Source organism: Vombatus ursinus, unplaced genomic scaffold (genome assembly GCF_900497805.2).
Source record: "Vombatus ursinus unplaced genomic scaffold, bare-nosed wombat genome assembly UNPS02009205.1, whole genome shotgun sequence".
Lineage (NCBI taxonomy): Eukaryota > Metazoa > Chordata > Mammalia > Diprotodontia > Vombatidae > Vombatus > Vombatus ursinus.
This window is the reverse complement of record NW_020948983.1, coordinates 18,323,567-18,338,653: the sequence shown is the minus strand read 5'-3', so window position 1 is coordinate 18,338,653 and position 15,087 is coordinate 18,323,567. Positions and strand designations below refer to the sequence as shown.

Genomic DNA, 15,087 nt, shown 5'->3' with positions numbered 1-15,087 from the left:
TACTGTGTTGCATCAGAACAGACCTCTTCTAGTTATACTTTGTTTAGTCTATCTGTATAAGTTGTTGTTTGTGATCATTTTTGACAGGCCTTTTAGAATCAGAAGGGCACTCAATTATCTAGTTAAAATGCTTCATTTTACAAATGATACTAAGATCAAGAAAGGTTAAATTATTTCCCCAGGATCACACAGCTGTTATTGAATAGCCAGAACTAGTAAGAGCATTTCTGCCAAAATTTCCTTGAACAAGTTATTTAACCTCTCCAAGTCTCATATTCACATGTACAATGAATAGATTGAATTAAATGATATCTGAGGTTCCTTCCATGAGAATTTTTGGTTCTGGTTTCAGGTCTGATCGTGCCCCTTCTCTGCTCTAAAACCTTACCTGGCTCTGTATTGCCTCAAAGATAAAATAGAAACTCAAGTTTGCATTTAAGGCCCTCCTGTTCTAAGCTCTTATTTCACACTCTTCACCTTCACAAATTAAGTTCTAATTATTTTTTTTAATATAATTTGAGTGAAAATAAATTCAATACAGGGACTTTCAATACTAGCACCACCAGCCCCTATGCTCTGTGAACAAACAGCTGGACTCAAAGTCAAGTCATTCCCCCCACCTTCTGTTTCCTGATCTGGAAAATGGGGCTAATATGCCTGCAGTAGGTACTTCACAGTTCATTGCTATCATCTTCAAAGATGATAATGTACATGAAATGCTTTCCACCCTCCAAGACCTTGTTAAACCTAACCTTATCTGCACCAAAGCTGCTCTGTCAGGATGGACAATATGCCTCTGAACCAACAGATCAGTTCAGGTAACAGGCAGCTTCTGTCTTTTCCCATAATGTTGCTGTTCTACTACAGTGTTAAATACAACAACGACCATTGGGAAACTTACTCTGGGCTCCATTTTGACTGCAACAGCTATAGGAGGAACTGCCACAGCTTCGATAAGGGCCTAAGTCCTAATTTTTAAAGATGATACTTTATCTTCTACCTCCATGTATCCCATGACTGGTATGCACTTTCTTTTCATCTCTGTTTCTCAGTCCTTATTGTCCTTGTCCTTCAAGGCCAGTTCAGGTTCTGCCTATTTCTTGAAGTCTTTTCTGATTTTCCTCAGTTGCTGATGTGTTTCCCCTCCTCAGTTTACCACAAATTAGAGTTACCTGTGTACATACTGTATCCTCTCCAATAAAATGTATGCTTGTTGTGGAAGGTGACTATGGGTTTTTTTTGTTTTTATATCCCCAGTGCTGAGCACACTGTTTTGAATATAGGTGCTTTATAAATGTCCAATCAAATTCTTATGAACTGCCCTTCAAGGCACCCAGAGTTTCATGCATCATCTCATTCCTTTTGATAGAGAGCCAGAATTATAACCTTATGTGGAAATGGAAACAAGGACAGATTAAGTAGCAGAAATGCAGACTGTTCTTGGCTTTGCAAGTTACTAGCCATGCAGCCATGGAAAAGTCATTTACCCTATCTGAACCTTCCTGAGTTTCTAAGTCTATAAAATGAGAATGATACTTGTACTATCTATCTCACAAGGTTGTTATAAGGGGAAGTCTTTTGTAAGCCTTATCAAATTTGATAATATTTTAAAGCACTTAACACAGTGCCTGGCACCCAGGAGGTGCCTAATAAATGCTTGCTACTCCCCTTAAAGCACTATACAAATGTGAGTTACTATTAGGATACCCATTCCTAAGTATCGGTGTCTTTTAGTTAGTTAATCATACTTGCCTTCGGAACCCCCTCTTTTTCTATTGATTCCCGTGGCTGTCTCATTTTACATTCAAGATTATTTGAGTAAATAAATGTGCCTATAAAGTTATTGTAATTTTAAAAAAATCTGTAAGCTGATGTCTTAGAAATTTTTTTTTAATCTTTTTTTTTTTTTTGGTGAGGCAGTTGGGGTTAAGTGACATGCCAAGAGTGACACAGCTAATGAGTGTTTTATGTGTCTGAGTCTTAGAAATTATTAAGTCTCTCCCCACATATAGAAGGTAATGGTTATGAGGGACAGCAGGTATTCCTCACTAGTAACTTTTCAATGTAGAAGAGAAATAGCAGAAGGGAATGTTATAATAAAAAAAAACCATTTATTAAATTTCTATCTGTACACAGTACTTGTGGAAAATTATTTAGAGTGGCTTTACTTCTCCAAAAGTGGGTATTATATTTTGGTTCAGACCTCTGTGACTTTATCTGTATAGAGGAACTCCAGTTATAGAAACTCCTCTCAGTGATGCAGACTGGCAACTCATCTGTAACTGAAGGAATTTTTCAGAGCTACCTAGGAATATCCAAAGGTTAAGCGACTTGCCCAGGGTTAGGCAGCTTGCCAGGGTCTCTCACAGTGGCAAGTGTGACAGGCTGGCTCTCAATCTGGTCCACCACGTTGCCTTTTGTTTTAGTAATGTTCTTTTACAAAAATAACCCCAGCATTGTGGAGTTTACAGTCTTACATACAACAAACGGAAAAGAACACATAAAAGTCCCAGCCGACAGAGGTAACGTTTCAGGAGTCTCGATGGCCTTTGGGAGACACACATTTCCTGGATCTTGTTCAAAGATGCTGGTGTTGCCGATAGGGAAACGAAGCCTAAACTGTTTAAAAAAAAAAAAGTCAATACCACGCAGACGAATGAATGAATGAATCGGTCAGTCGGGATAGAACTTCCTTGGCACAAGGGGGAGAGCAGCGGTAGCTGTCAAAAGTACAGAATCGTAGTCCTCTCGCTAGTCTATGAGGGATGCCCAGAGCCCTGCGTGCACTCAGGTTAGCACCTCCTAATGGCCAGGGCTAGCCCAATTAGCTTCTCCTCCCACCCTCCCGGGTCTCTGGACGGTGGAGGCGGGTCCTATTGTAAGGCCACGCCTTCCCACCTGTGACTGATATAGATGATAACCAATAATCATCAGGAGAGCGGGCTCTGGAGCCCCGCCCCAAAGAGCGCCCGGCGGGCCCGCGGCGCCCCACTGGCAGACTCGGCAGCGGCGGCGGCCTGGGTGGACGGGGGTGCTGTGCGCAGGCGCGGAGTCCGGACCTCGCTGCTGCCCCGGTCGCCTCAGGGCGTCGCACCCACGAACTCTGCCTGCTGTCCCGTCAGTGTGTCCGTCAGTGCCAGCCTCCGCCCCCCGCCCCGGCCTCGGTCCCCACCGCCCCGATGGCTGAGCTGCGGCCTAGCGGCGCCCCCGGCCCCGTCGCTCCCCCGGCCCCAGCCCCGGCTCCGGCCCCTGGCCCCGCCGCACCCCCGGCCTTCGCCTCACTCTTTCCCCCGGGGCTGCACGCCATCTATGGCGAGTGCCGCCGCCTCTACCCCGAGCAGCCCAATCCGCTGCAGGTCACCGCCATCGTGAAGTACTGGTGAGCCCGGGGGGCGGAGCGGAGCGGAGGGTCAGCCGAGGGGGGCGGGGGCAGCGCGGGCGGGTGTGGAAGGGTTAAGCCGACGGGTGGGGGGAGGGGCCAGCGAGGCGACGCTTGGGAGGGAAAAGGTTAACTCGGAAGCCTCCGGGGAGTAACGGGGACAAAGGGGTTAACCGGCCTCGAGGACCCAAGAGTTAATGGAAATTTGGGCAGAGGGGGTGCTTGGGGCTGCGGGGCTATGGAAGAAAAGGGGTCTTTGGTGCCGGGGGTGGGGCGTAGGGACTCGTAGACCCTGGCGGGAGGCGAGAGGGGCTACGGCTTAGGAGAGGGAGCCAGGATTGGGGGGCGGATGGGGGGAGGACAGGACATTATTGTAGGATGGAAAAGCCTAGGAGACCCAAGCTGGGGGTTTGGGGCTGAGAGCGGGTTGTTCGGACGGCCTAGGGTGGCTGCTTGGGTCGGGGGAAAGTTTGCCTGTTTGGGGCTTGTTGGAAGGAGTCCCTCTTAGGGATGGGGGGAGGGGAGGGAAAAGAAGGGGAGGGGAGGAAAGAGAAGGGCTATGCCCTGGATGGAGTGGAGATTAGAGAAGAGAAGAGGAGTTTTTTTTCCTGACACAGGCAGGATGAGCTAAGACCTCTTGGTAGTGGACAGGTTTTGCATTTGAAGTTTTTTGATCGGTAAATTCCCCTCCCCTTTTGTTTTTAAGTTTTGGAAGTTTTTTCTGAAAGTCCTTTCTTTGAAGGTCTCTATTGCTTTTGGGTAATGAACTGACCACAATCTTAATTTCTGTAGACCTAGAGGAGGAAAGCAGATTGAGTCCAGGGTCAAACATAGGGAATGAGGAATTCTTAGGAATTTAAAGGGGCTAAAGGTTAGGAAAAGATTCGTATATGAGTTTTTTTTAGGCGCAGCTTGCGTTATCTCCGTTGGAAGACGTGAAAAGAATCCTATAGTGAGAGGCCTGGGTTTTTAGCCCAGCGTCTCTGACACTTAACTAGTTCTCTTTCCACTGACAGGTCACTTAAACTCTCTGGGTCAAAGTTTGCTCTTTTGCAAAGTGTTTTAAATGAGCTCCAAAATCTCTTCGAGCTCCAAATTCTTTGATTTTTAAAAATGATTTTTGATTGCCCTAAAGCACTGAGGGTGTTTGGCCTTAAGAAAACAGTAGGGAGAATGTTTGAAGGGCTGTCACATGGCTCTAAAAGGCACAAATATTAGGAGCACTGAGGGGAGGAGGAGTGGAAGAGAAGTGGATTCATACTTTATTTAAGAAAAAACTTTCTAACAATTAGGTTTATGCAGAAGTTAGAGGAGATACTGCTTGAGGTCTTCAAGAGAATATTATAGAGGGGATTCTTAGTCAGATGGGAGTTAGATTAAATGGCCCCTGAAATCTCTTGTGACTCTCATTCTGTGATTCTTATGTCAAGCAAACTGGTAACAACCAATGGATTCTGGCAAGGAGACTGTTGTCTCAGCTAGAAAATGTACTATATTGGTACAAAGATTTGTTTCATGAGAATTGTTTTATAGCTTGTAACTGTCCCTTTAAAGAAGACACTCAGTGCATGTCCATGCAGCCTTGGGACAGGAAGAAGGGGCAGATCCCTGGAAACTGACCTCTTGAGACAGCTGCTCTTCTTGTGGCTCTGGAATCAGTTGACTGGAAAAAGGGGAAGTTGGGTTAAGTGAGTTCCATTTCTGAATCATTTGGCCTATGATTTTGTCTTTTGGGATTGAGCACTTCTCACCAAATACCCTACCATTTCCCTTTAAATGCTGCTGTGCAGGTCAGTGGCTAGTAGACTTCCGTGTTGGAACAAGTGGTCTGCAGCAGGGCAGGCTCAAAAGTTGGCTAAGCAATAGATAATGAGACCTGGCCGCTTGTTCTTTTGGAAAGGGAAGTTTTTTGCCCAGGTTGATGAGGCACCATTCTCATCTCTTTAAAGTTTACAGGTTGTTCTTTAGTTGAAGTAAAAAAGTATTTTTGAATAATGTTAACAATGATTCATATTTCTATAGCTATTTCTGGCTTATATTTTCTTTGCAACAACCCTGTGAGGGTATTTAGTGCAACTATTATAACTCCGGTTTTATAGGTGAATAAATTGAGGGTGAGAGAAGTTAGGTGATTTACCTAAGGTCACCTAGCAAGGAAATATTAGGTAGGATTTTAACCCAGGCCTTCTCACTCCAGATCTAACACCTTACTCCTCTCTCTCTCTCTCTTTTTTTTTTTTTGGCTAGGCAGTGGGTTAAGGTCACACAGCTATTAAGTGTTATGTGTCCGAGTTCACATTTGAACTCAGGTTCTCCTGAGTCCAGGGCCGGTGCTCTGTCTACTGCGCCACCTAGCTGCCCCCTTACTCTTCTCCTTAAAGACCATTTTGCTGTTCCTCAAACAAGACATTTCATCTCCTGACAGTGGGTATGTTTACTGGCTGCTTTCCCTTGCCTGGAATACTTTCTGTCCTCATTTTGTATTCTGGGTTCCCTCAAATTAAGCTAAGGCCCACCTTCTGCAAGAAACCTTTACTAGTCCTCCTTAATTAATAATGCCCTCCCTCTTAGACTATCTCCAGTTTATCCTATCTATTTAGCTTGTTTGTGCTTATTTGTTTGCGTGTTTTTTCCTCCATTAGACTGTGAGTTGCTTAATAGCAGGGACAGTTTTTTACCTGCCCTAGTATCCTCAGCACTTAGCACAGTGCTTGGCATATAGTGGGCACTTAATAAATCTTTATTGACTAACAAGCTTTTTTACTGGTACTCCATGCTGACTTTCTTTTAAAAAGGCCCTGATGCCCATATCAGCTTTCTGGTAACTTAATTAACAATTTAAACTATGCTTTTATATATTAATGTATGGTTTGATTGATGTGATTGAAGTACTTCATGGGACATGAGAAACTTAGTACTTTAAGACTTCACCCGGTGACATTTCTGAGTAGGACAGTGTTACAGGGGAAAGAGGACTTGTTTGATTCATAGAGAAGGGCAAATATTTTTCTTAGTTGATCCAGATGTGTATAGAATGTACAGAATAAAGCCCCTAGCAAGGACTAGAACTGGTTTTGAGAATATTGCCTTTTTTCTTAAAGTATATATGTGTTTTGAATTGGGATTGCTTACATACTTTGTGAAGAACACTTTGTTCAATTTTAGGGAGACATACACTTAAATAAGACACATTTTTTTGTCTTTGTGGAGCTGCCACCTGAGCATTGCCATTATTTTCTCAATCTCTGTTGAGGGCACCTCCATCCTTTTGTCACCCTGGTTCAAAACCCTAATATCACAATCATGTTTTTCTTCACTCTCATATCTAATTAGCTGCCAAGTCTTTTTGAATCTACCTCCACAATGTTTCTCACATCCACCCTTTTTTTTTTCCATCCAAATGGCTGTCATCATGGTTCAGGCCCTTATCACCTTGAACTTGGCTATTGCAACAGCTTTCCAATTGGATTTCCTATCTTCCAGTCTTTCCTGTTTCCAGCCCCTCTTGTACACAGCTGCCACAATAATCATCCTAAAGCAGACATCTGACCATCTCCCTTACATACTCATGAAACTTTAATGGCATCCTATTGTCTCTAGAATAAAATAAACTACTCAGTTTGGCTTTTAAAACCCTTTATGATGTGGCTCCAGGCAACCTTTCCAGGCTTATTTCATATTATTCCCATTCATGTATTCTACATTCCTAACAAACTAACCCTGATTGTCATTCCTCAAACTCTTGCATTTTCTTGTCTCTGTGCCTGTGATAGCCTGTGGCTATTTTGTATACCTGGAATTCATTCCATCTTCACCTTGGCCTCTTAGAATCCCCAGGTTCCTTCAAGGTTCAGCTCATGTGCCATCTTCTTTGGAAAACTTTTTCTGATCTTCCAGAATTCTTTGTCCTCAGATCATCTCATACTTTTTTTTGTTGTTTACACATCATATTCCTCCCAGGAGTATGTAAGCTCCTTAAGGACAGAAATTATTTTTAATCTTTGTATCTCCACTGCCTAGCACATAGTAGTAGGAGGTACTTAATAAGTGATTTTGGATTGGATTGTTAACCAGCTTGTGACTTTTCTTCAAAGAGGGGTTGAAATATAATAACTAAGAAAATGGTCATACAGTACTTTGTGACATAGAACTGCTGTTTAAATGCAGACCCATAAGAAGGACCAGCTTAGTAAAAGATTGTCTTTAGAACTTGAGTCTTTTTTTGAATAATTGAGAAATGCCTAGCAACTCACAGATGCTAGGATTGGGATTCCATCCCAGCTGCTATTTTACTGTGTGATTGACTTAAAAGTTCTCATGTGATCCTGGCTGTGTTTGGTTCTGGCATGGAGTTGCCTTCTGGTTACTTTCTCCACCGTGTATGAGTGGCCCTTGTGCTAGAAATGCCCGCTAGTGATTTCCCTGGCTGAAGGCCAGGATGTCTGGTGAGCAGAGAGGTAGTGAAACAAATCCACAATAGCAGTCTGGGTATTAGGATCTTGGGACCAACTTAATGCCTGGCAACTGACTTTCAGCACGAAGTTGAGTGTTTCAAGCTCCTCTCTCCACAGCAAACATGGAAGATACTTTGGTTCTTTGGATAACATCTTTAAGTGCAAAATATTATTTTCCACATGCTCATCTGCTTTCAATCAGGTCTCTGACTGGCAGAATAGAACATACTGTGCTTGGGGCCAAGGTTAGCTTTGGTTTGACTTTTGGGCACGTAGTTTGAATTTTAAGGAAAACCCCAGTCTCTACCCCTTGACCTGGCATCTTTGGGATCTCTTGTGAGGAGTGAAGAAAATAGGATTAGAGAAGCAATTGAACTTCTGAGAATTGGATGGATGAAAACTGATGAGGCTTTAGGTTTGGAAATTAATTCACAGCTGGAAGCTGGAGCAGGTAGAGAGGGTCCACACTGTTGGGCACACACTGTTGTTGTTTTTGTTGTTTAAACACCTACCAAACAGTGTTGTTGTGAGGATTAAATGAAGTTATATATATTAAAAAATGTGTGGGTATACATATGTGTGTACATATATTTATATATGCACATGTATACACAAAATACTTTGTTAATATAAAAATGATGTTTAAATATCAGCTATTATTGCTTCTTTCTTGACCCTCTGGGGTTTTTTCCAAGAGCTCTATTCCTACTTTCTCTTAGTCCCATTGGTTTTGGGATTAATGAAATAAATTTTAAAAGACAAAAGGGAAGCTAGAAATGAAGGTTTGCTGCCTCTTTTCTCTTTTCCTGTCCATCCCAATGAGAACAGAAGCTGTTTGTATTAGATTTGTATTATATTGTATGCCACAGAAACTCTTTCCTTGCATGTTCCTAGCATACTTAGAAGTGAAGGTTTCTGCAGAGACTGTATGGTACACTCTTAGGGATGTACAGAACCTGATCAACCTGTTTTAAATGGCACTCCACTACTAGGTCTGCCCTGATCATTTGCGATATGTATTTTTTTATGAACAAGATTTTTTAAATGAGAATATCTTTCCTTCAACATACTCATTGCACTGATTATCACGTGCTCAAGGAAGTATAAGAAAAAAGTATTTGAGAGTAAATGTTGGCTCTAGAAAGTAGTTTCAGTTAAGTTTGTACTTGTCAAAATGACACATTTCCCCACAGATGCTAAAGAAAAGTCCAATGATTTTGTAAAGCACTAATTACTGTTTAAAAGTCCTTGATTGAATTAAATCCTTAGAATGAGATGATGACTGTGGTTCTTCGATAAATGCTTTTCTCTGTGCACCAGACTGTGGGAATTGTGTGGTGAATTTAATGGGCTCCTCTGAGGCCTAAATTCATTTAATGTTCGAACTCTACCTTTGAGCAGGCAGTCACGTGGACAGTCCTTCCAGCTGCAGGAGCTTGCCATGTTGAGCCCTGCGTGGTCTTTGCTGTAGTTTTGTGTGCATAGTTGAGTTATCTCAAGTTTGGCTTTTGTTCCCTGCAATGATAAAAGACCAGCTTTGGTCTGTAGGGTGCAGGCTAATGTCTCTGCAGGCTGCAGGCTTTCAGCTTGTTTAGAATAAAGCATAATTAACATAGGGCACAATATGGTCTTTCAAGAATTACCCTCCTGAAGAGGAGAGAATTGTAGTTCAGACCCTTAGCCCAGGAACAAAAAGAGAGTTTGGAATATTGCCTCCCAGAGTTCCTGTTAGCCTTTCAGCAGTGATTGATTGAATTCCATCTAAAGGATGCATGCATTACATTGAAGCTTCTTGCCATATTTACAGGCATAATGAAAAATAGGTAATTCATGACAGTATTGCTTGTCATCTGTAATTTGAGACATCAGGAAGCAAGGCATACAACTGAGCAGATAGCTCAGTTAGCATTTCTAAAAGGAGCCCTGCAAGTTGATAGCAGGGGAAAGATTTTGGTAGTTAGAGATTTAGGTAGTCCTCTGTTCATTATTTCTTATTCTCATCTGTCAGGCCAGTCCAGAAAGATGAAGCTGACATCAGTCACTTAATCAACAAGCATTATTGAATACTATTTGCTGGGTGTTATGAATACAAAACCTAAAATAAAACAGTTCCTGCCCTCAAGTAGTTCATATTCTAATTGCGGGCAAACAAGTCTATATATAGGTGTCTTCAAAACTATACAAAGCAGAAATAAATTAATCTTGGGGAGGAGGCAGTGTAGCAGCCATGGAGCAGCTATGGACACCAGAATGGTGTCTTGCAGAATGTGGCTCTGCAAGAAGAACTGAGTCTTAAAGGAAACCAGGAAATCCAAAGGGTAGAAGTTGGGAAGGAGAACATTCTAGACAAGAGGGACAGTCAGTGGAAAGGCATAGAAATGAGAGATGGAATGTCGTGTGTGAGGAGCATCAAAAAGACCAGTATGATTGGATCTTAGAATGGGGAGAGGGGAGTAATACCTAATAATAAGGCTAGAAAGGTAAGATGGGACCAGATTGGGAGGGATTTTTAATTTCTTAAGTCTTAAGGATAATAGGAAGCCACTGGGGTTTATTGAGAGTGTATGGGTTGAAGAGTGGTAGTAAGAAGGTCAGAATTGCATCACTTTGGTGTTGCCTGAATTGGTGGATTGGAGTGGAGAGGGATTTGAGACAGGGATACTAGGAGACTATAGCAATGATGCCTATGTGAGTGGATAGAAGGTGCTTTATAGTAGAGATGTCATGGAGATAGAAATGACAAGTTTTAGTAACTTATTGGATATTTTTTGTGAATGAGAAATTGAGGATGATTAGGCTAGGTGACTGGAAGGGACAGTGGTGCCTTGGACAGAAATGTGGGTAGTTCAAAGGGAAAGGTGGGTTTTGGGGTAAAGATAATGAGTTTTGTTTTGAACATGTTCTATGTGAGATGTCTACAGTATATTTTGGAATGTCCAGTAGACAGGTGGAAATCCAGGATTGGGGCCAGAGAAAGAGAGTAGTACTGGATAGTTAAATCTGGGAGTTATCTGATGATAATAATAGATAATTATTAAACACATGGGAGTTGATGAGGTTAACAGGTGAGAGACTGTAGGTAAAAAAGAAAAGAGGGCCCTGGGCAGTGCCTTGGAGTACACCTACAGTTAAGGGTATGATGTGGATAATGATGCCAGCAAAGGATTCTAAGAAGGAAATGATCATCAGGAGAGAGCATTGTCACAGAAACTTAGAGAGGAAGGTGTATTCAGGAGAAGAGGGTGCTCAATAATGTCATATGCTGTGGAGAGGTCAAGAAGGGTAAGAATTAAGAAAAGACCATATTTTGTAGTTAAGGTGATTGGTAATTCTGGAGAGAACAGTTTTAGTTAAGTGGTGAAGTCAGAAACTAGACTTCAAAGAGTTAAGATGAGAGGAAAGGCATCAATTTTAGATAGTCTTCTTAAGTAGTTTTGCTAAGAGAGGAGAGATATATAGGACAATAGGTAGAAGCTAGATTGCAGAAGGTTTAGAAGACAGTGAGAAAATAGGAAGTACAGGCAACCAGTATAGACTACTTTTTCAAGAAATTTGAGAAAGGTACAGAGAAATATAGGATGATAACTTAGTGGGAAGGTAGGATCTCTTGATAGTTTTTTTAAGAATGGGGGAGACTGAGGGCAGCTAGTTGTGGCAGTGGATAGAGCTCCAGCCTTGGAGTCAGGAGGACCTGAGTTCAAATCTAGCCTCAGACACTTGACACTTACTAGCTATGTGACCCCGGGCAAGTCATTTAACCCCAATTGCCTTACACCCTGCCCCTCCCAAAAAAAAGAATGAGGGAGACTGGTAGTGTTTGTAAACAGCAGGGAAGAAATTCTAGATAGAGCAGATTAGAAAGAGGGAGTGATATGGTGGCAGTCTTCTGGAGAAGGGATGAAAACAAGGGAACGTGGAAGCAATGGCCTTCGTGGGGAGAAGTGCCATCTCTTTATCAGAAACTGCAGTAAAGGAAGAAGTTAGAGGATAATGTAAAGAGATTGTGAGATAAAGTACGAAGAGGGAACTCATGTGTTTAGTTGTTTTTCAGTTGTGTCCACCTCTTTCTGACCCCATTTGGAGTTTTTGTGGCAAAGATAATAAAATGATTTGCCATTTTCTTCCTCAGCTCATTTTACAGGTGAGAAAACTAAGGCAAACCCGATTAAGTGACTTACCCAGGGTCACACAGCTAATAAGTGTCTGAGACCAGATTTGAACTTAGGAAGATGAATCTTCCAGACTTCATTCTATCCATTGTTCCACTTAGCTGCTCAAAGAGGGACCTCACAAGGCCTCAGTTTTCTTGGTAAAGTGTAAGGTGAAATCATTAGCTGATAGAGTAGGGGAAGAAGTTGGTCTGGGAGATGAAAGGAAAGAAAAGAAAGTTTGGAATAGCTGCTATGGTGAATAGGATAGTCAATTAGGGTGGAGTAAAAGGATTGCTTTACCGCAGTGAGGACCTAGTTGAGATCAGATAAAATTTTGTAGTAGAGCCCATTGGCTTAATTGTGTATTTTTCTCTGTTTAGTTGCATGAGTAAAAGCAAAGGAAATAAATGAAGGGAAGGTCAGGGTTTGATGAGAAGTCTGGTTCCTCTGGCTGCAAAGTTATGTCCTTTCTTTTGCTTTGTTTAGTTATCCAGTTTTCATTGTCTTTTTTCCCCTCTGTGTCTTGCAGGTTGGGTGGACCGGATCCCTTGGACTACGTTAGCATGTACAGGAACTTGGGAAGTCCAGGTGCAAATGTCCCTGAACACTGGCACTACGTTAGCTTTGGACTGAGTGATTTATATGGCGACAACAGAGTCCACGAGTGAGTATGTGCCCACCTACCCATTAACTTCTTTCTTAGCCTTTGGCTTAAACTTGTGTCCTGTTTTCTGAGGCTTAGCTTAGCCAAAGCAGCAGTGACATTGTCTTGTAGAATTAACACCTGTGAAGCTTTGTTGAAGTGGCATGAAGTTGGGCTACAAGCATTTTCTTTGTGGACCTTTTGTGTCTGTGCTGTGGTACCAGGGATCTCATGAGTTTTTTGAATAGATGCTATGTGCTGGATGACTACAAAGTGTTTGTTCTCTGCCAAGATCACAGTTTAGAACTACTTACCTATTTGCTTCTCAGTCAGTATACATTTATCAAGCATCTGCATTGTTCTCAGTACTGTGTTAAGTGCTGGGGGATACAAATACAAAAAGGAAAGATAGTCCTTGTCCTCAAGAAGCTTACAATCTAATGGGGGAAGACAATACATGAAAAGAAGCTGGGGAGAAAGAGAAAGTACCCATGTACCTGGCACAGGGCAGGGGAAGGGGAGTAAATGGACATGGTGGAGAAGTCCAGAGAAGTGTAGCCAGATAGAAAATGAAGAGATGGCTGGCTTGGGTGCCCTCCTTACATAGAGGCTCTGGGAGGAGCTCTTCTCCCTTCCCTCCAGTAAAGGGCACCAGGGGTAGAAAGTACTGATGAGAGGTGTAAGTTATTAGGGCTGATGTGAACTCCAAGGAGATGAGGCTCTTGGGGACATGAAGGAGAAGTCCAAAAGAGTACAGCCACATGAGAAATGAAAAGAACAGAGGGATAATGATGAGCAGTAGGATAGAAACCTTTGGATGAAAGTTGTAGACTGGATTGGGGATTGAGAAGAAATATATTGTGGAGGTGAAATCAGTAAGTCTTTGTGCAGTTGATTGGATATGAGAATTGAGAGATGGGATCTAGGAATGGAATGGAAAAATAATTTATGAAGCTCTTATAATGGGCTAAGCTCTCTGCTAAGCTCTGGAAAAACACATAGAAAATTAAGACAGCCTTTGGACTTAGAGTTCACATTCTGATTGAAGGGATAATACATAAAGAAAAGTTCAACTGCATGGTTGATTGGAAGGCACCCAGTAAGTTAGAGATGAAACTTATGGAGCTTTAGACAAGGTAGATGGCAAGGTCCAGAGTCTTTAGGTTGCACTGTTAGGAAGGGGAAATCATGTTGGGATCTGGGTATTTAGGGGTCGAAGTTAGGGGCCATTAGGGGAGGGATGGTTCTAATGTCAGGGCCCAATGGATGATCTCCAGGTGGGCTCAGAGAGGGTTGGGATGGTTGAGGAAAGGATCCTCAACCTTCTAATGGGCTCCATTCTCCAGGGCTCACAGGTGTCTGATACTTGTGGAGAGAGAAGAGTCAAAGCTGAGTCTAAGATTTCAAACTTGAGTGACTAGAGGAATAGAAATGCCCTAATTCAAAATAGGAAAATTTGGAGGAAGATTTAGGAGGGAAGATAGTGAGTTTTGTTTTGGATATGTTGAGTTTGGGATGCTGATATTCCAGCAGAGATGGCTAGAAAAGGAGTTGGCAATGTGAGATGAGAGAGAGAAGAGATGAGAAGACACTTCTCTGTGTCTCAATTTGTTCATCTGTAGCAAGGGGATGATAATAGCACCTAACTCGTAGGGTTGTGAGGATCAAATGAGATGATATATAAAATGCTTTGCAAACCTTCAAGTGATGTATAAGTGTTAGCTAGTATTACTTGATCTTGGTCTTTATCCTAATCTCTACTGCATAGTGGTAACCTGAGGGAAAGAGAAAGTTGAAATGGATCTAGTCTTATTGTCTTGGTTGCTGCTACTTTGATGGTTTCATCAGGAATGCTTGGAAATCCTTTATTTCATTAAATATCTAGTTTTTTCCCCTGTAGGAGTATATTTAGTTTCAGTGGGTAGGGTTTTTTTGGTTGTAAGCCTAGCTCTGTTGCTTTCTTGAATATCATATTCCAAGCCCTCTGCTTCTTTTTAGTGGTAGCTGTTAAGTCTTGTGTGATCCTGACTGGCTGCATGGTATTTGAATTGTTTCTTTCTGGCTGCTTGAAGTATTTTCTCCATGACCCAGGAGTTCTGGAATTTGGCTATAATATTCCTGGTAGTTTTTATTTTGGGATCTCTTTCAGGTGATGAGTGGATTTTTTCAATTTCTATTTTGCCTTCTGGTTCTAAGATATCTGGATAGTTTTCCTTTATAATTTCCTGAAATATGATGTCTCGGCCTTTTTTTTTTTTTTTAAATTAAAAAAAATTTTTAATCATGGCTTTCAGTTAGTTTAATAATTCTTAAATTATCTCTCCTTGATCTCTTTTTCAGGTCACTTGTTTTTTCAATGAGATATTTCACATTTTCTTCTGTTTTTTTTTTTTTTTTCATTCTTTTGACTTTATTCGTGTGTGTGTGTGTGTGTGTGTGTGTGTGTGTGTGTGTGTGTGT

At 41.9% G+C, this 15,087-nt stretch overlaps 1 protein-coding gene and 1 non-coding gene across 3 annotated transcripts in view; one reads left to right on the top strand and one right to left on the bottom strand.

Annotated features, from left to right (window-relative positions):
* Positions 1 to 830: 830 nt before the first annotated feature.
* Positions 831 to 965, bottom strand: LOC114035856. Its single transcript, XR_003568272.1, has one exon. It is a non-coding gene; the product is annotated as a small nucleolar RNA SNORA16B/SNORA16A family (small nucleolar RNA).
* A 2,214-nt stretch (positions 966 to 3,179) lies between these two features.
* Positions 3,180 to 15,087, top strand: part of SUFU (SUFU negative regulator of hedgehog signaling) — a 134,785-nt gene continuing 122,877 nt past the window's right edge. For both annotated transcript variants that reach the window (XM_027851645.1, XM_027851644.1), the window contains exons 1-2: positions 3,180 to 3,379; positions 12,514 to 12,648. In XM_027851645.1, coding sequence (XP_027707446.1) covers positions 3,180 to 3,379; positions 12,514 to 12,648 — 335 coding nt within the window. The remainder of the gene's footprint in view (positions 3,380 to 12,513; positions 12,649 to 15,087) is intronic.